Genomic DNA, 19459 nt, shown 5'->3' on the forward strand with positions numbered 1-19459 from the left:
GACTCGTGAGTTCTCGGTTTGCTGGTCAAGTTTTATTAGTTCTGAGAGTGGGGAAAGTAATCAAGTCTGCAATGTATCGCACTCCTAACTCCAGATAACTCTTAATTGTTTGATGCGTCTGTTTATGTGTCTTCGGAAACGTACGCCAGACTAGCTGCCTCTTATCTGGTTAGCGAACTAATATAAAGTTTTTAATGCATTTGCGGAAAAGATTAAACTAATTGGGTATTCAGGAATTATAACCGGAGTTGTTGAATGAAAGAGCATTTCAATGTAAATATGTATAACTTTTATATTAGAATTAAGGAGCCTTTAAATGTATTTTCATTCATTGCCAATTGTTTAAATAGACTCATCATTTAGCTATTTAGCTATGTTAAACGTTAACGTAACGTTAAATAGGTGTACAGCGTAACTTCAACTTCAAATGTAATCGTAGACCGAAGTCATTTTTACAATACTACTTATTACAATATTATTATGAACGAAGTCGTGATATCCAAATGAATCCTTGGGTGCCACGAGATAAAAGGTATTCTATGTTAGTTGCACACTTTTTACACGCAAAATTTTGTCATTATGGTTTTAACGGTTTAGGCATGCATTGGTAACAAGTAAATAATTACTCAGACACACACTCTTTCGCCTTAATAACACTATTATACATAATATTTTTCAATAAATGGGGTTTCTAAAGCGAAAAACACTCACTTATAGCATATAAACGTTAGCTTTATAACCTGATAACATGAAGATAATTTTATATGGGTTAAAATCCTAACCTATTTAAACTATACTTACTGTGCTTTTAATTCCCTCTTCAAAAATCGTAACATAATCCGGAGTACGCTAAAAAGATTAATCCGACATGATCTAAATAAAAATTTATTCAGCAACGAGAATTTATAATTAACGAAATATTTCTGAAAATAAGCTATTCATACCTATATGTGCGGAGCGTAGCGTTCGCAATTACGATAACAAAAGCAGCAGGCGAGCTCTAGAAATATGCTTTCTAAATGAAAGCGTACAAAAAAGAGGCAAATGCACGAAAATGGGTCATCGAATGAAGTATTGCACACGTCCAGTAAAGTAAGACCCACGGCGATACCCTGTTTGCTTTAGAGTTGGAATTCAAAAGTTTATGGGAAAGACCTCGCTAAATGGACGGTAAAATGAGAGACGGGACGCTTACGACAAGATTTAGCCTACCGTTCGAGCAACGTGTCACCATGGAGGCAAGATTATTGAGTCCAAGCTAATCAATAGCATAGTAGCAATCTGTTTTATTTTCGGAATTCAAATGATGGAAAACTTTCATCTCAAAATTATTCTGTTACACAATTTATGGGAAGAGAAGTGTTGCTATGGTAGATAATTGGCTAAAATTTGTGTCTTTTGTAGGATCAGCAATATAGCTAAAAAAAACGTTACCTTAAAAAATGTGTCCAAAGTATTGATACCGGCAGTGGCGTGCATAGGGTTTTTGACCAGGGTATGCATAAAGAAGGAAGATGGCATGACATTGAAAAATCCTTCCCCTTTATGAGTTATACAAAATGTTTAGGGTATGCAGTGCTTTTGTGCATGTATGAAGTGCACGACACTGGATACCGGCCAATCTCAATACTCTGGCTACACCAGATCTGTCATCTATTTCTACAAGTCATGATTTTTAAAAAATCTCATTTTTTTTAGAATCTAAAAGAAACATAGAGTAGGTAGAGTCAGTGAGTAACATATTAAATCAATGGGTAGAGCATACTTAAAATGGTAAATGCTGGATTATTAGAGTATTAAATTATGCTTAGCTTATATCACACATTATTTTACATAGGTTTTATGGGTTCATGATGATAAACCATGGAGACCTATTAATGTTCCATAGCTGGGCACCAGCCAGCCTATGTAAATATATTATGCACAATATGCAATAGAGAAATTGCTTGGCAACACTTCCTGCAAATAACAGGTCACCTGTTTCTTTCAAGCTTAGGAGATCATTCAGTGTAGAGGAGGCTTATCATTGACATCCATAATACACTTAATTTCTACCCAAGCAAACCAACCTACCATAATGCTTTAAATTAAAGTGGGTCCAACTTTTACAACAATGATTAACAAATGAGTAATACAGATGTCCAGAAAATTAAAACTAAACATACTAACACGAAAGAAACAGACTTTTGATTCAAGCTTAAGGCTGTTAATAATTTTTGTTGTATGAAATTATTCTTTAATGTATATATAAAAAGTCTTAAGTCAGAATATGGTATGTAAAAAATTACAATTACACCATTTATACCTAATAGAAAGTAATTGATTTAAAACAGTTCAGAATTTAATATCATTAGTTTTTAGTTAACAAACATAGTGATCTCCATTTTAACATCATATCAACTGATAGATGTCCACTTTTAGATGTATCTCTTTTGTAAGTTCTAGATTCTACGGGCTTTTGGTCTGCTTGTATCTATGAGGCGGGTCCTTATGATGAGCTTGATTTTGTCTGTCCACCTCATTGGCGGTTGAGCTACCCTTTGCTTAGCAGTGTGGGGTTGCCATTCCATTTCCACATTACAGAAGATTGTTTGAACAATTATTTGCTTATTATATCATGCTAATTTGAATGTTGAATTTGAATAATGAGTATTAATTTATTGGGCATAGTTTAGCTGAAAGGAATCAACCCACTCAAATTTTCTTTCGAGTTACTGACATTTGGGTAATTTTATATAACAAACAGAACTTACCTGCCTATTATGTGGTTTAGTTAATTAATTTTTTTGCTGAATGAAATTCAATTTTGTGGTTTGAGTGCTTTCTACTAGATATTTAATTGACCAAGTACTATTATATAAAAATGAAAAGAGAACTGGTACTTAACTAGTAAGTAAATTATAAGTAATAAAAAACTGGTTGTGAAATCTGCTAGTTTTTTTTTTTAGTAATCATACAATGCATACAATGTTATGGTAAAGAAGAGCAAAATATACAAAGACATTTAAATTAAAAAAAAAATTAAAATAGCAGTGTGCAGTTTTATTTCATTGAGAACAAATTAACAAATCCATAGTTACAACAAACACAACTAAATACCAAAAAACAATCACAAAACAAATCGATAAAATAAGGTTTCCAAAACAATTTGCTAAATTTACTAACAATAACGAAACTACAAAAATTAAAAATTCACGCAAACATTATATTAATTAAGCTCATGGAATCTAATAATTTGAACATACATGCATGTAAATATTTTACACATTGCTTACCTAAACAGTATAAGCCCTAAAATACACTGTTTACAAATACTCTATTTCATAACCTAAATATTTTTAACTTTTATCACTTAGTTAGAATTATTTCGCGTAAAATCACTGAAAACATAGTTTCTACACTGTTTTTTTTTGTTAATTTTGTTGTTAAATGTACTAGTTCAACATTGTTCACATAAAACACTTTCGTTCCAATTTACTTGTTATTATTTATGCCGCCGTGCCCGCCATTTTAGTTCTGAGCGATAACAAATGTCACTGTCAAATGTCAACTGCCATTGCGACAGTTTGACATTCGTAAATGTTTATGCCCCACGTGACATTGGCGAAGTAAATCGTACCCAATTGGTACAAACGCAAGCCATAAAAAAAAAAAAAAAAAAAAAATGTTTATGCCATAATTTTTTTTTGTTCTCAAAAGCGTGTCTCCTCCATACCACGTGACATTGGCGAAGTAAATCGTACCCAATTGGTACAAACGCAAGCCATTAAAAAAAAAAAAAAAAAAAAAAAAATTTTTTTGTAATCCTTAATTATTCACAGTCAATCTACAAAAATATAAAGGCCTATGAGCAGTGAGCTTACAAAGCAACAAATTAAATTAAAGCCTATAAGACTAAGATACCAAAAAGGTAGTAAGTAGATATAATATAGCTTTTGTAGATATTTGATCCCAAAGAACACGATGCGTAATCCATATTCATTAATAGTATACCTGCATTTAAGCATTGCATACCCAATTAATATACTTTATTGATTTTCGAAAACATCACGCAATTTGTAACATTTTATATGTAAGCCATTGTATATTTTATGTGTACCGAGGCCACTAGGGTTCCTTCCTACTGCACGATTCAGAGCAATCGTTCTTCAGCTTTTTTATACCTCTGCATGACATGTTGTGCACCCTACTATCTCCCGCGTAGTTGGAAAATCACTCAGGATCACTGTGAATCACTGTGGCCGAAATCGGTCAGGACAGATCTGTGTTACTCTTTTCTTCTTTTTTTGCTTTTTTGGCTTTCAGGTGTTCCAAATCGGCACGTTGTACTTCGCCAATGTTACGTATACTTGGAAGAACCACAAAGGTGATTGTCAAAAGATAAACATTATATAACTATAATACTATATACTTTTTATAAATCTTAGTATTCCAAAATAAGGCGTTCGTAATGGAGTGTGGTCTTTGGTTAGTGTTAAAATCTTTGAATTATCAAAGATTTTTTTATTATTAATCATAACGGGATATATAGAGGATACTCTTTTGTATTGGGTACCATTGATACTGGCAATGATAATGTCTCTGGATAACAAAAGACGCGGCATATTCAAACTTCGTTCCTGTGTCACTCAACCACCATTAGTTGACAAAATGCCATAATGACTTTAAAACACAAAATTAACGTAAAATAAATAAATACAATGCGACCAAATAAATTATAATGTGGCTAAAACTGGTGCAAAATTTAATTATTCAATTTCTATGATATGCCAGGGCCGGATGTGAGAGCCGAAGACAATGTTCATGGCGAGATGTCTTCAGGGCCCACGGCTACCGTTCACAGTGGCGTTGAAGCTAAATCTGATAGAAAACTAACCGTACTGGAAACTCATGGATATATTTTAGGGAGAACTATAGGTTCCGGTTCTTATGCCACAGTTAAGGTTAGATTTTTTTTAAACATTTCTAATAACCTCGGTATGCCAATAAGTCTGAATGAGAAGGTAGTTCCCCACGTTGGACTGTGTGGGTATTTGGCATGTGTGGATTGGTAGAATGAGAACATGATTTAACAATTCCCGTCAACTAATAATTTTTGAATTATAGGAAAACCTATGACTATCGGACGTTATTGCGTTATGGATCGCGTTATTACGCATTCCTATCTATCAAATAGGTGCCTGGGCCTTAGGCCCAAGGGCTTAATATCTATCTATGTATCCCGTTTCTATCTATGTATGTTTTATATTATGATAAACAAAGAAAACTTAACTTAATATGCTTAGCTCAGCGAAAAACAGGAAATTGTTATATCTCTTTAATCTTTATAATCCACACCGATCAGATCTTCCGTAACGTACTTTCTAATCACGTTATGCTCTGACACCGGAGCATCCTCAGGATTTGGGAGTTCTAGGTATGCGAAACGTGCGGCCACAGAATTAAGACCGTATATACGACCATATAAAATCCTCGTGCAGCCATTATTGCATGCAGTGCATTGTGGCACACAAAAAACAGTGAAAAAGCCCCGCGCATTTCTTACATCACACCCGCGTAATGTTGCTAGCTCACAAACTTTCCCATTTTCCCCATTTTATATTAAACCTTTAGAACATCACAGGTAAAATAATTAATGTTAACTGCTAAATGGAGTGAAGTGACTAACCGCCTGTTAGAGACCCGCCACTAAAGTGGAGTGGTTTTTGATGCTTCCATATTAAAAAGATCATATTGAATCTCTGTTTGGTGTCGACAGTCGAGTATAAAGATAAAATTTTACTGTTGGTACATTCCCTTGGTTTTCGCGAATTAAGGCAAATTACGCTTAATGTTCATTTGTATATCATGGAACTCCGCAAAGCATGCCTGCTTCTATCCAATATTATATGATAATCCTCGAAGTTCCTAAAATAAGGATTGTCATTCTAAAACAAGAACATCAACAGTATTAAAATAAAACTGCTCCAAGCGATGGTAGTTATCCCCCTGTATCTTATTCAGTAAGTAGGTATAAGGCATCTAAGTGATAAAAATGAAATAAAACTATTCTCGGTAATTAAATATCAAAGTACTACGCTAGGTAGCGACGAGCGATCGCCATAGCTGTCAAGTGGCAATAAAAATAATAAGTAAGTTTCAAGCACCCGGTGACTACCTGAAGAAGTTTCTACCGAGAGAGATAGAAGTTGTCAAAGGACTGAAGCATGAAAACTTAATACGCTTCCTGCAGGCTATCGAAACCACTCATAGGTAAAACAATATTTTAAAAAGTAACAATCTACACGGTTTTTTTATCGTTAAACATCAATAGCTTCTTAAATCTATCCGATCTGCAGTAAATGTAAGCAATACTCGAAATAATTGAAGTTTTCTACAAAAGCGATAATTTTTGCTCTGTGATATTTGGAAGCACTTTTCCAAATTAGCTCTATTTCTTTTATTGATACCGCCGCCGCACCGCGCCACTTACACTCGATATAGGATCAGGTTTTTATACCAAACTAATATTTAATTTTATAAATATTTTTTGTTATTATTGTTCATTCATGTCTTTATTAACTGGGTATTTGGGTTAAAATGTATTTCTCACAATAATAAATGTTCAGTGAACATTATTTTAGTTATCTTTTGATGTTTACATGCCTCGGGATGGCAAGGTGCTAAAGTGGCGACCCCTCACTGCAAAACGCAGCGTTTATAGACTACTAAGTACTGGGTAGACAAATAGTATCCAACGTCGCAAGTAGTCCATGTCTAGAAGTGTATATCCAGACCGACCACAGACCGATTGAGTATTCGGCTCATGAGACCTTGGTTTAGAACACTGAACGTGAAAGTGGATTTAAATATAAATAAGTACCTACTATTTGATTACCTACGGTTTGTGAACCATACGAACTGAGCTTAACACTAACTTTTGGATGGTTGGACCACTTCTAACAGTACCCTTAATTTATCTCTAAAAGCTCACTACATTTTTCTTATTATCTTTATACTAAATACTCAACAGCTAGTCATTAATAAAATAAGTAAGAAAACAACAAGAACTTCTTAATCGGAGATATATTATCTGTTTGCGGAAGTTTCGATATCCTTTAAACTATGATCTAGAGCTATAATTATTTTGCTGGAAAAAGGCATAAAGTCAGTAATGGACCATAATAAAACATGATTTTTGAACATTACAGAGTATACATTGTTATGGAATATGCCGAGAACGGCAGCCTGCTCGATATTATTCGCAAAGACCAGTACATAGATGAATCGCGTGGTCGTCGTTGGTTCAAGCAGCTTGTCGAGGCGGTAGACTATTGCCATGAAAGAGGGGTTGTCCATCGGTTAGCGATTATCACTCTATTTAACATCTCGAGATTGCAGGAAATTGTTTCTTTCTAAATGGGTTTTGCTCCTGGAATTCTCGTTGAGAACAGAAATAGGAATTTCAAAACTTACATTATTTTGGCTCATTAATTTATAGAAATAATTGACGAACCAAGAAGATGGCCCACCCGATAGTTAGTGTAACCACCTAAAAACAGACCAAAACTTCGCAGGGCATGCAATGAACACATCCCAAAGAGTGCCGCCCTGTGTCCATCAACGTGAGGCGTATAGGTTTTAAGCCTCATGTGACCTTCAGAACGGAAAACAGCCATGCTGCTTGGCGCCCGAAACAAGTATGGCAGTTGTACTTCCTCGGTCGAGCTTTGTTACATAAAGCTCTACTACTACCAAAATCAGACTTGTCGCTACGTCCTATAAGTAGTTTAGTTCAAGTTCGTACCCATTCTTCATTTCTGGAGGAAGGAAAATTAGCCTAACAGTCACGTAATTAGTATCTAAACCATTAAAGAAAATCTCCAGCTATCTCACTAAACTTAATATTGCTGTGAAATCTTAACATTGTTCATTCAGAGATATAAAGTGCGAAAACTTACTGATGGATCATGGTCTGAACATAAAGCTATCTGACTTTGGATTTGCAAGAGGTCATATGAAGCCAAAGAATGGAGTTTTCTCACTAAGCGAAACCTTTTGCGGAAGCTATGCCTACGCGTCTCCAGAAATATTGAAAGGAGTTCCCTATAGACCACAGGATTCCGATATTTGGAGCATGGGCGTAGTACTTTACGCAATCGTTTATGGGCGACTGCCGTTTGATGATACAAATTACACCCAATTGTTGAAGGTATAGAAAAAAAAATACACTAGGACAATACATGGCCATCTGGCGTAGCTTGTGTTATGGATACTAAGATGACTGATGAACATTTTTATGAATAATGTACATAAATACTTATCATATCCATATAAACACCCAGACACTGAAAAACATTTAGGTTCATCACACCAACATTTTCCAGTTGAGGGAATCGAAGCCACGGCTGTTAAATCCAATAAATTAAAATATTATTAACATTATATAAGTACATATTATGTAATCAGATATTTTATGCAAATAAAAATCTACTAGTGTGATAAAACGTAAGGTCATCAGATATTACAGAAAAATGGGATTATGACTCGACCTTGATCGACCTCGCCATTGTTATCCAAAACTTAAGTTTGGAAAAAATTAAACTTTTGATTTGACGACTGGAGAGCCTAGTGAGACTGTGGTTTTAAGTTGGAGGTCCCGGTAGCTAGTTAAGCGATATAGCGTTCCAGCACGATGTCGCGTGAACCTGATTACGGGTATGGGTTTAATTTAGCTGCCATACCCCTAACACATTAGCTTGTTACCATCTTAGAGTGGCACCGCTATCATTACATCGTGTGTGTGTGTGTGTGTGTTATGTGTATATTAATAGTTTTGGCTTTTTTAAAATCGGTTTATTTATTTTATTTATTTATTTGTGAACAATAACATAACTTAACCGCTACCTAACGAATGAAACCATGATCACTGTAAAAATATAAAACTGCGTAACAGTGATCACGCCCACCTCCAAAACTTAAAATTTACCACAGTTCACTGGATATTTGTCAAGAAATATAAATACATTCAAAAATATTAATTAAAATAAAATAAGACAAAAAAAAACAATGATTAAAAGGGATACATGCAACATGCTAATCTTAATTTGAAGTGCGTGTGTAGAGTATTTTGTGTGTAAGCGTGAGTGTGTGTGTGATTGCGTGTGTGAGTAAATATCTAATTTAATTTACCTATTTCAAAATAAATGTTGTTTGTAAAATCATCGTTTAATTTTCTACATCACTGCAGGACAGATTCTTAGGCCAATTTGTAGTACCTAGCACATTTAAATTTAATGTTTAGTTCATATTATTAAAATTTCAGCAAGTCCAGAACAAAGTGTCCTTTCCCCGCGAACCCAAAGTGTCAGCTGACTGTCGGAAGCTAATCATTAAAATCTTGGCCCCTCTAAAAATGCGTGCCAGAATACCGCAGATACTGGCTGACTCTTGGCTTAACCCCAGCCCACCAACGAAAGACGAAAACTTGGATGCCAATCCGGTAAGTCTTGTGGCATTTCTGGTGTTTAACGTAGTGTGCTTTTTATAGATTAATATTCGAACTGTGCCTGAAGGCATGTATATACGTCCTCTAGCTGTCTTAGCGATAAGATAAGAAGAAACAAGTGTCTCTCAATAGGCATTGAAGAGCTATGTTTGAAGTAGGTATTTCTAAATGAGCTAAACAGATGTTAATATCCATAAAATAATTAGAGTTGCGAAGATAAGTAGGGTATTGGTGGATGGTTGAAAAACGTAGCCTTGGTAGCGGAAGACATTAAGGTAGTTGTAGCGATCCCTGTAGTGCTAGTATGCGCACCACGAGATAGTTATCTCTTCTCAAAAAAAACGTTAGCGCTTTTCATTGCGATTTCTCCTGATGGTACGGTGTAGTTTAAAGTTGGAAACGCGCCAATCTAAAAAGTGTTATGACCATTTCATACACCCACATGTCTTATTGATTTCAATTCATGCCATCTTACTGCAGCTCTGAATCGCTTAGAAGCTACGCTTACAGCTACGTTAGCCTACTAAGCAGGTTTAATGGGATCTTACTAAGTACCAGACAAAACTTAAGCCAAAATCAAAACTAAAACTAAACCTTTGGAACGTTTTGTGATCCTAAATAGTAATTTAAAACTAAAGATAATTTTTTAGAAAGATAAATAATTTTTTCACGGTCCGATTTAACGATAAATGTTGATAACCGAATGCCGGCACTATTTTACACTCACGAAAAAGCAAAAGCATTATTTACAGTTTTTTTTATAGGAATCCAGTTAATCCAGTGCAACCAATCATTTAATTAATTTAACTGCTTTTGCTTTTCGCAATACGCTTACAGCCATTTCGCGCAGATCACTTAGTAGTTCTTTTTAATGCTACTAGGTAGGTACATCAAAATTTTCGGATCATCCATTTCAAATACGTGCATGTTAAAAAATACTTTACCTATGCTTCAGGATCAGTTGTAGGTGAGGCTCTTAGTGAATCTGTTAAGTTCACGTTATGTTGTAGTGACTTAGGTATTGTTATCATCCTAAATGTAATCTAATGCCAATTTATTTTTCTGTTGTATTTTAGCTGTTAAAACTTAACATCAGATATATAAACAAAATATAAAGTCCGCATTATTTTATTTTGTCATAAATCTACAACTATCAAACATGAATATTTTATACCTTGTAAGTATATTAATTTGAGAAGTCACTATCGGATTACTTATTAATGACTAATATACCTAATGCTTATGAATATTCTCATATAATTATTAATCGAAATATGCGGTATGCGAAATCGCCTACAGATTAAAAAAAAAATCGAACCATTAGTTTCTACAGTACTTATATTCAAGCCAACGTGCTAAGCTTAGTGATTAATAGATTCTCAATTCCTGATAAGCATGAGCTACACTGGTGCTAAAATCTGTTATGAGAAATCCTTTTATCTTATTTCATTATAATATTGGTTCCATAAACACATTTTCAAGTAAATAGTTGTTTTTTCAAACCTTTGTGATATTTTTAACTGCCCTGAGTAGAAAATGTATCGATAAATATTACATTTTACTCATTCTTATTATGGACAGTGTCACTGCGTACCATTTGTTTGCTCAATAACTTTGCTATCTATATCTATTGAGAAAAAGAGGTGTTTTTCGTTTGGTACATGATCCCCAATTTTAATGTTCATTTTTCGTCAGATTGTAAATTTCATATTTACAACAAAACCAAGCATTTTAGAAAGTCAATTTATGGGTTTGTACTTTGTATGCACATTGCACATTTTATCATTTTAAGTAACATTTTAAGAACACACTGTGTTTGTTTCTAATATCCTTAAATGACAGAACAGTCTTTAGGCTCATTTTATGTACCTACATATGATTTAAAATCTTTTATTGCACATGGCAGGTATCGGTAATAGAGACCTAGATTTGATGGTGACTATGATGGTGACTATTGGCCGCCATATTGACTTATAAATATGTCTAGTAGTATGTCAAAAACGGTCAATAAGGATTTAATGGCGCAAGAGTCATTAAAATTAACCTCACGTGGTTCGCCACTATGAATCAAATATTATATAATACATATTTAAGAAATCATGCAAAATTATTAATAATATCTTCTGCGAAATAATAAGATATTTTATGTGGTTATGAAGATGCAACCTAAAATAGAAAACATCTCTCATATTAATAAATTGTATAATACAATCTGTTCGCTATTTGTTTCAGGATAAAGCTCAAGCTAGCAAAGAGGAAATAAAAAGCGTAAACATTGGAACTGTAACATTTGACAGGAAATTGGAGGAAGTTAAATAAAAGACTTAAATATTTTACATAATAATAGCAAAACTGAATACACAAAAAAATCGTTAAAATCTTGTACCGTGCAATAAATATTTGACCCAATGTAGATTTTTATTCTTTGAGATCTAGGTACAACAATTTTTTTTTCATTCTATCATTTATTTTCTTTTTTTTTTTTTTTAATTCTTAACAATGCTTAAAAATAAAATAAAAAACACTATTAAAAATTTATAAAAAAAAATCTTAGTATCTTTATTTCGGGAATTTATTATTGAAATACCTAATGAACGTTGTTAAGAACTTAGAAGTTTTTCTAACTCATATCTCGAGCATTCACAATGGATACTAAAGTGAAGTGGAAACTCAGTAGTTCTAGTTTGTTTGTACCTGCATGAGCGTATCGGATAGCAACAACAATGCTTATACCTAGCTACGAGGGGCATACCCGCGCTGGAGCATGGTTGTTTTGCGTTCTGACCCGACGTTGGGACAGTACTACGACAATACACACATCGCCATCTAGTACTTACGTATCGTAAACGCTCGTAATGTTTTATTAAAAAAGGTTGCAACCCCAACGATATAATAAAATTGAAGTCGTTGGTTGTCAACAACTACATTTATATCAATGTTGGTTGTCCCTCTGAAGTGCAGTACCTACGGAGTTTTTGCACACATCTACACGAGGCTTATTCACGCACACACTCACGCGTGATAGCGATATGTTAGGGTAGTTACAGTTAAAATACAATATGTAAAAGAAAACCGAAATAATACTTCACAGGCTTTAGAGCTACATTATTTAATGTCTCTGAGACTTATCTGTGAAACCGCATTGCTAATAGTTTCTCAGTAAACCACTGCCATAGTTTTTATTGAAATAATTCAGAAATCACATCATCATTGAAGTCTTTTGTCATGGCTAGTTACCTACCATCCTAACAATCAATACGTGTAGCCAAACGATCCAGCATTTCGGTACGATGTCACATAGAAACCGATTAGGTATTAATCATACCCCTAACAGGTTAGTCGCTGCCATCTTAGACTGCATCATCACTTAGGTACTACCAGATATGATTGCAGTTAGACCAGCTTATGGAGAAAACAAAAAGTAATTATTCCTGTCTATTCTCCTGCCCTGCCCCACATCTGGGACACAAGGCTGTCAATGAGTAAATGGCTTCGAAAACAAAACTTTTTAATAATAAAAACTACTGACAATACAAAGGCAAGGAGACAAGAAATTGTTAGAGAAACTTATTAAGGTGTAAAGAAAATCTAGGCTTATTACGTTTATTCATTTAGTTTTAATATCATTGTTAAATCAATGTCAAAAAGTACTTTAAATTAAAAAACGATAAATGAAAACAGTTTATCACTGGATGTGGCCCACAATAGGCAAACCTGTGCAACTATTCAAGTTTTGTTTTGGTACTTTTCGAGCAGTTACTGAAATACTAATTATTAATTAATTAAGAAAAAAGCATACACTGCTTATTGTTAACAAATTAAGAATTTTCCCACTACGCCGCTTGTCACTACGTCGCTTAGCACTATGCCGCTCTGCGCTTTATCATTCGTGCCACGACGCCGCGCCTAAATATACCACAAGTTACCTACTAAGATGTACCACTGAGACACAATTGTATGGCAACAGCGGACATAGAGGACCTTAGGGCCCAGTTTCGGCGATGCTGCTCTATTTAATGTAGGTAAATCGATTTTGATTATAGTACTCTTGATACCGAAGGGCTTTTCTTAGTTGTACTTATAGGCACCTACGTACAATATTATGACAGGCTCTGTCGCGTTTCATTCTTAGACAATCGAGCTCCAGCTATTAAGAAATTCATAAGTTAAGTTTCGTCACGTTTGCTGCCACGTATAGGTATCTAATTATTATAAAAAGGATCTAAGACTTCTTAGGCTTCCCTCTACAAAATGCTTCATCGTCTGTCAATTTCTCTGCCGCAGCCACGTCCTTCTCCCTTGCACGTTTGATGCACAAATACGATAAACCCAGCGTTATCGCGTATATAACAGCTGCAATCCAGCAGTTAATGGCTATCTGTAAAATAACATGTATTAAACAAGCAAGATGACCCGCAGGGTGATTACGTATCTCGCGACAGGCGTAAATCTTGCAATCACTGCTGTCAAACGTCACTTTTGTTTATTAATTGTATGGAAAAGTGACGCTTGACAGCAGTGATTGCAAGATTTACGTCTGTCGCAAACCTGTCGCGAGATACGTAATAACCCTGCCGGTCATCCTAGTATCTCCTACATTTATTCATTGGCATGCGATTATTACACCGACATATATTTCAGGTACCTAAGGAGCATAGGTACATAATGACGGTAGATCATTACCACTCTTGTAGTAGCAGAGATTTTTGTAAGAACTCGTCCGGGGAAGAACGATTGCCATGCTTATATCTGCCGCTAAACATCATTGTTGCAATGCTGTGTTCCGGTCTGAAGGGCTTGGTTGCTGGAGTTTACAGGCACATGAGGCGTAACACCTACGCCTCAAGTTGATGGACCCTCGATTCCTGACGTCATCCGGACGTGGATCCTTACTACGGTCACGGGGGCGTTCGGACTAAACAATGATTAGTCCAAAAGTCCACCAACAGTCAGGTTAACGTCGAACCGAGCCGAGGTCCGAGCCCTCGCAGGAGGAACCCTCGGTTCGACGTCTCCCACTCTCCCCCGATGTCGTCGAGCCCTGGGGTTCTTCTCATGGCGAGCTTTCGCGCTTGCCCCACTTCCCCGGTGACGCCGTAGCAACCCCTCAGGTGCACCTTCCGAAAGTGGGCCATCTTCCGAGACCGTCATTATTTCCACAAAAAAAAGTACTCCGAATGCCACCTATTGAAAGTACCTGATCCAAAAAGAAAATCACCATACAAAATTATGCATCGATTTCGATTATGCATCGGAACACCTTTGAGTTTTTCAAAATATTACTTTTCCCAAGGTTAAAGGCGAATATAACAAAATTACCATATGAATTACTCCTAGCAGAAGCTTTCCGCTTAGTTTAAGGGGAAAAGTAATGGTAATACCTAAGCACAAACAAAATAATTGTAATAAATCGTAACCTAAAGCCCTTCAATTCACGCTGAAAGAGCGTGGAGGGTTAAAGCTCTAAGTCTAGGTTAGAGCTTTGATTCTCCACGGTAGATAATAGTTAGTAGTAGGTACATAGGTGTAGATACTAATATGATTTATGATTTACAAACTTTATGGTAATTTTCCTTAGTTTGTTTCATGAAGTCATCATAATCTTCATACTCGTGATGGTCTGGTTCGGCCTCTTCTATAAAAGCAAGGACTTCCATTTTAAAGAAAATTCCCATCACACTCTGCAATCATTTTAAATAGATAAAACGGTAAAACGTTACCAAACCAAAATTCATTATGAAAATTAAGCTTAGTTTTCTATACTCCGCGAACAGCAGGAGAATCTGTATGGTGTAATTTATAATTACTTCAATCCGTATACTCCACACCAAACAGATCAACAGTTTGGTGTGGAGCTACGCTTTTTTTTCCGGTTTCGTGTGCGTACAATGCCAGCCTGCGAATCGCTCTATGTCGTTTCCCATCTAGTGGATAGTCTACCAGCGTTGCACTTCTCGGTGAAGATCGTACTTCCAGCACCTGTTCAACATCGTATTGATGTTGAACAAGTGCTGGACACTGAACACAGATGTTCCAACCTGTCCATTTTTACCTTATTGGTCAAACTTGTTTTACCTCATAATTTCTGATTTGATGCTCAGCATGGCTGACCACGAGCGTACCACTGACCAGGAGCGTTATATTTAGTGAGTTTTTTGGAAATGTTTCCTCAAATGAACGCAACATATTACGTATTATCCGGTTAGGTACCGTACATTAAATAAAGTTATAGATATGTTATCTTCCTTCCCCCTTTTTTGACGACGAGGTATTTCCCCACGGTAATTGTATAAACATGTTTAAAAGTCGAATACATCGACACGAAAGGTTCAATCTCCTCGCTATTCGAGCACATCATCTTTGATTCATCGGATCGGTCTTTGATTTAATTCCTAGATCTCGTACTAAGGTTTTTGTCGAGAAATAGTTAACAACCCTAAGCCCAGATTTCAAAATATGCTGTACCTACTAAGCCTCCAACTTTGGAAAGGATTTTTGGTCCCAGCTATCACAGATTAAGATATCTTCTGTGCCAGCAATTTTACCAAACATATAATTATTCATGCCCGGCCCACGCATTGGAGTATAATTTCCTAGTTCCACGCCCGATATTTGTCTGATAATGAAAATGATGTATACTCAAAAACTGAGACTAGTTTTCCTTTATCGCAAGGTCTCAAAAGAGTTACACTACTAGGTGAAATAAATACTTAAGTAATACCAGCTGTAGAATTGCCCATATGCTTAACAGCATGCAGCATAAACCGCAACCGAATAGTAGACCCATATCGTAGGTTTTTCAGTTGTTAATCCGATATATGAAACCTTTGAGAAGCGCCTGAAAGTGGATCTTAAAAATTAAAACATAAAACCCGCTGATAAAACCAATATAACGTCATACAATAATAATTTCTGACATATACATTATAATTTTCTTTCAATGTGCTGTTAGCTCTAATCACGTGAGTGCCTGACCTTAAATTGTGAAGGCCAAGTGTTTATATCCTCTTTGGCTTTACAAGCAAACATAAATCGTTATTAAAAGAGTATTAATGAATGAAGGATCTTATTAAACTTTAAACCCACTACTTTGCTCCTAGTTTTATATTATGAAAACATTTTCCAGGCTGATCAATTTGAGACTTTTGATGCTCAAAACTTGGTAGGATTTCCAGTAACCTGAATGGTCACACATTTTATACACGGGCATAAATAAAATAAAAAAGTATAACATTAATATTTAATTCAAGAAAACTATAGAACCATTTTACATTGTACCTACTATTACAATAAGTTATTTATTTTATGTACAATTGATAGCCAACATTAATAACAATAATACTTTCACATATTTTAGTGATATTTTTTATGTGCTTGACAAGATTACACTAAAAGTATAAGTGTAAGTAATAAGAGTATAATATTATTATAATAATAATAGACGGCACACTGTAAGCCAAACAAAAAATTGATAATTGAATTTTACATTTGTCAATGAATGTTCAATGTACTTATCCTTGAAAAGTAAGTAAGATATTACATAGCATAATACAGGTAAGGGGGGGTTTAAAAGTCTAGATTATTTAAATACAGTATTTCAAACAGCTTATAACAATATGGTGCTGTAATATTTCTAGTACACACACTATATTTAATAATTCTTGTCCGGAAAAGTAATGTATCTTCAAAGATAGTAATAGAGACTGACTAAACTAGACAATTTTACCAACAAATAGAGGTTTTTTTAGCAGTTATATTATTACGACAAACAAATCAATGAGTTTTATTGTTCGTAAATATTTAAGAAAAAACAAACTACACACACATGGTAGTATATTCAATCTGGTCATGGTAAAAGACCTTAAGGAAGTGTCAGCTAAAGCTGACAAACCTTGACATTCCAATGGTTTTTATCAGTTTTAAAGAGTGATACTTTACTTTTGTGGTCAAGCTAAATAATGGAATGGAGGTAAACAGCAGCATGTACCTTTGTTTTTACATGCTAACTGAAGAGCGATTATTCAACCAAAACTGGTGGCCACTGATAACCAATGTGATCACATACAGTAAGGCAGCAATCCAGCAGTTGTGCGAATTCTGTAATGGAAAAATTGATTGTTAATATTATCTGTGCCAAATTTTTCTTTCAAAACTTTTAAAAGCAGACATTGTTTCAATTCCAAAATTCTACATAATCCTGACCCCAAAGCTCCCACTTTGCAACAAAAAAACAAAAACAAAACTATCCTGCTGGAACCGTACAATTTTCTGGAATAAAAAGTAGCCTTTGTACTATTTCAGAAAACTATCTCTGCAAAATTACATTCAGATTGGTTCTGCTTATTTAAGTAACAAACATCCATCCATACAAACTTTCATATTTTTAATATTGCATAGAGTATAAATAAATGAGCAAGTTTTTTTACACGCTTTATTTTTCAATGTTTGGTACCTTAATGGCAATTGAAACAGGTAACATATTGTCCTAGAAGATGAAAATTTTCCCACAGGGACAACAGCAATGGTTTAGTTGCTACTATAAGCTATTGTAAAATAGACCAGATTTTTATTTCTACTAATAATGCTAATGAAAATTAACCAACACAGTATTGGTAGAAAATTAACAACATCATTAGCATCAATCATTGGAAGGTCATGATTGATCAAATAGAATTTACTCAGCAACAGCTATGAGTATTGTTTTTATAGACTAGAAATGAAATCACAATTAAAAAATATTAATATCTTGAAATAGGTACATCTCGTAAATTGCAGAACCTACAAGAATCAATATCATGCTTTGAATGGCTGAAAGGGTCAAGGCGCATGGCCCATAATAATCAGAAGAGATATAGGCTGCAAGCCTGTTCAGTCAGAAATTAAGGATATGTGCCTCATAAAATTATCATTTACACTGAAATTACAAATAAAAATTATTGTATATAATATTCATTAAGAATATATGTTGGGTAGCCTTTTTTTTTTACACATCAAAGGAGCAATGGATCACCTTGTTTTTTTGTATAAGCATAGTGATAAAGGATTTAGAGAGAAGAGAAGACTACCCCATTTTGAATTGAATGGATTTCCAATGAAAATAAATAATAATATTGATGAGTGATGATCAGTTTTTTTTTTAAACCAACCAATAATTGGGGATAGGCAAGAGACTAGAGATTTGACATCTCTAGTCTCTTGCCTATCCCCAACAATGGTACATAAATATGGAGAGGACGGGACTACAAGTAAGTAGACTAATAATAGGACATTTGACTGTCCATAAAGCTCAAGAGTCTAATATACTTGCCTGTGTGTATCCAGTTTCAACTTCTCCTATAAATTCACTGATGTCCTTATGAGAGCCACCAAGTGGGAGGTCTTCAAGGAGAGCTACTGATTTAATAGCGTAAAAGACGCCCATTAAAGTCTGAAATGATAAGAGTACTATTATATTTTATTCGATATTCACAACGTATTCGTGAAATCATATGACCATCAAAAACTTACCAGTTGTATAATTCCCCACACACTAAGGACGACTCCGACTAGCGAAAGCTTAGGGCCACAGAATTTGCAAGACATTTCGACGGTTTTTCCACAATTTATAAAAAGGGAAATTAATAAATATCGACCACTGCCTGTGGGTAAATGTCAAAACCCATAAAAATATGGAGACTCACATGATCATCTGTGTCTATGGTATAGAATAAAAAGATAGACTTGTACACTTAACTGCATTTCCATAAAGTTCTGTTCAACTTCAATGTTTTGTATATTTTTACTGTACTTGACAAAATTAACACAACATTTAAAGGTAAGTTTGTTGCTTCAGTTCACATTCTTAGATTAATATAGTTAACATGCACTAATTAATCATAAATAAAACAAATTCATGAATGCTTTTTTCCATTGACAACTGTCAGTTTACCAATGATAGACCACTGGATGCAATGACGGGTTGATGCAATAAAA

At 34.8% G+C, this 19459-nt stretch overlaps 3 protein-coding genes across 4 annotated transcripts; 1 reads left to right on the forward strand and 2 right to left on the reverse strand.

The window, feature by feature from the left end:
• Positions 1–4707: 4707 nt before the first annotated feature.
• Positions 4708–11900, forward strand: LOC120633257 (testis-specific serine/threonine-protein kinase 3-like). Of its 2 annotated transcripts, none has more exons than XM_039903423.1 (6): positions 4708–4943; positions 6083–6252; positions 7191–7340; positions 7918–8191; positions 9305–9481; positions 11720–11900. In XM_039903423.1, exons 1-6 carry the CDS (start codon positions 4767–4769, stop codon positions 11804–11806), a joined length of 1035 nt encoding a protein of 344 aa, XP_039759357.1. In that variant the 5' UTR covers positions 4708–4766; the 3' UTR covers positions 11807–11900. The 2 variants fall into 2 exon arrangements, with proteins under 2 accessions (XP_039759357.1, XP_039759358.1); XM_039903424.1 differs by lacking the exon at positions 11720–11900 and adding an exon at positions 10564–10624.
• Positions 11901–13490: 1590 nt separating this feature from the next.
• LOC120633117 (ribonuclease kappa-like) lies at positions 13491–16274 on the reverse strand. The gene is made up of 3 exons (XM_039903227.1): positions 16209–16274; positions 15042–15168; positions 13491–13861 (listed from the first exon to the last, which is right to left on the reverse strand). Exons 1-3 carry the CDS (start codon positions 16272–16274, stop codon positions 13710–13712), a joined length of 345 nt encoding a protein of 114 aa, XP_039759161.1. The 3' UTR covers positions 13491–13709.
• Positions 16275–17236: 962 nt separating this feature from the next.
• LOC120633499 (ribonuclease kappa-B-like) lies at positions 17237–19172 on the reverse strand. The gene is made up of 3 exons (XM_039903715.1): positions 18995–19172; positions 18795–18914; positions 17237–17584 (listed from the first exon to the last, which is right to left on the reverse strand). The coding sequence occupies exons 1-3, from the start codon at positions 19067–19069 to the stop codon at positions 17483–17485; spliced, it is 297 nt and encodes a 98-aa protein (XP_039759649.1). The 5' UTR covers positions 19070–19172; the 3' UTR covers positions 17237–17482.
• Between the last annotated feature and the right edge of the window lie 287 nt (positions 19173–19459).

The sequence above is a fragment of the Pararge aegeria genome, chromosome 21 (assembly GCF_905163445.1).
Source record: "Pararge aegeria chromosome 21, ilParAegt1.1, whole genome shotgun sequence".
NCBI lineage: Eukaryota > Metazoa > Arthropoda > Insecta > Lepidoptera > Nymphalidae > Pararge > Pararge aegeria.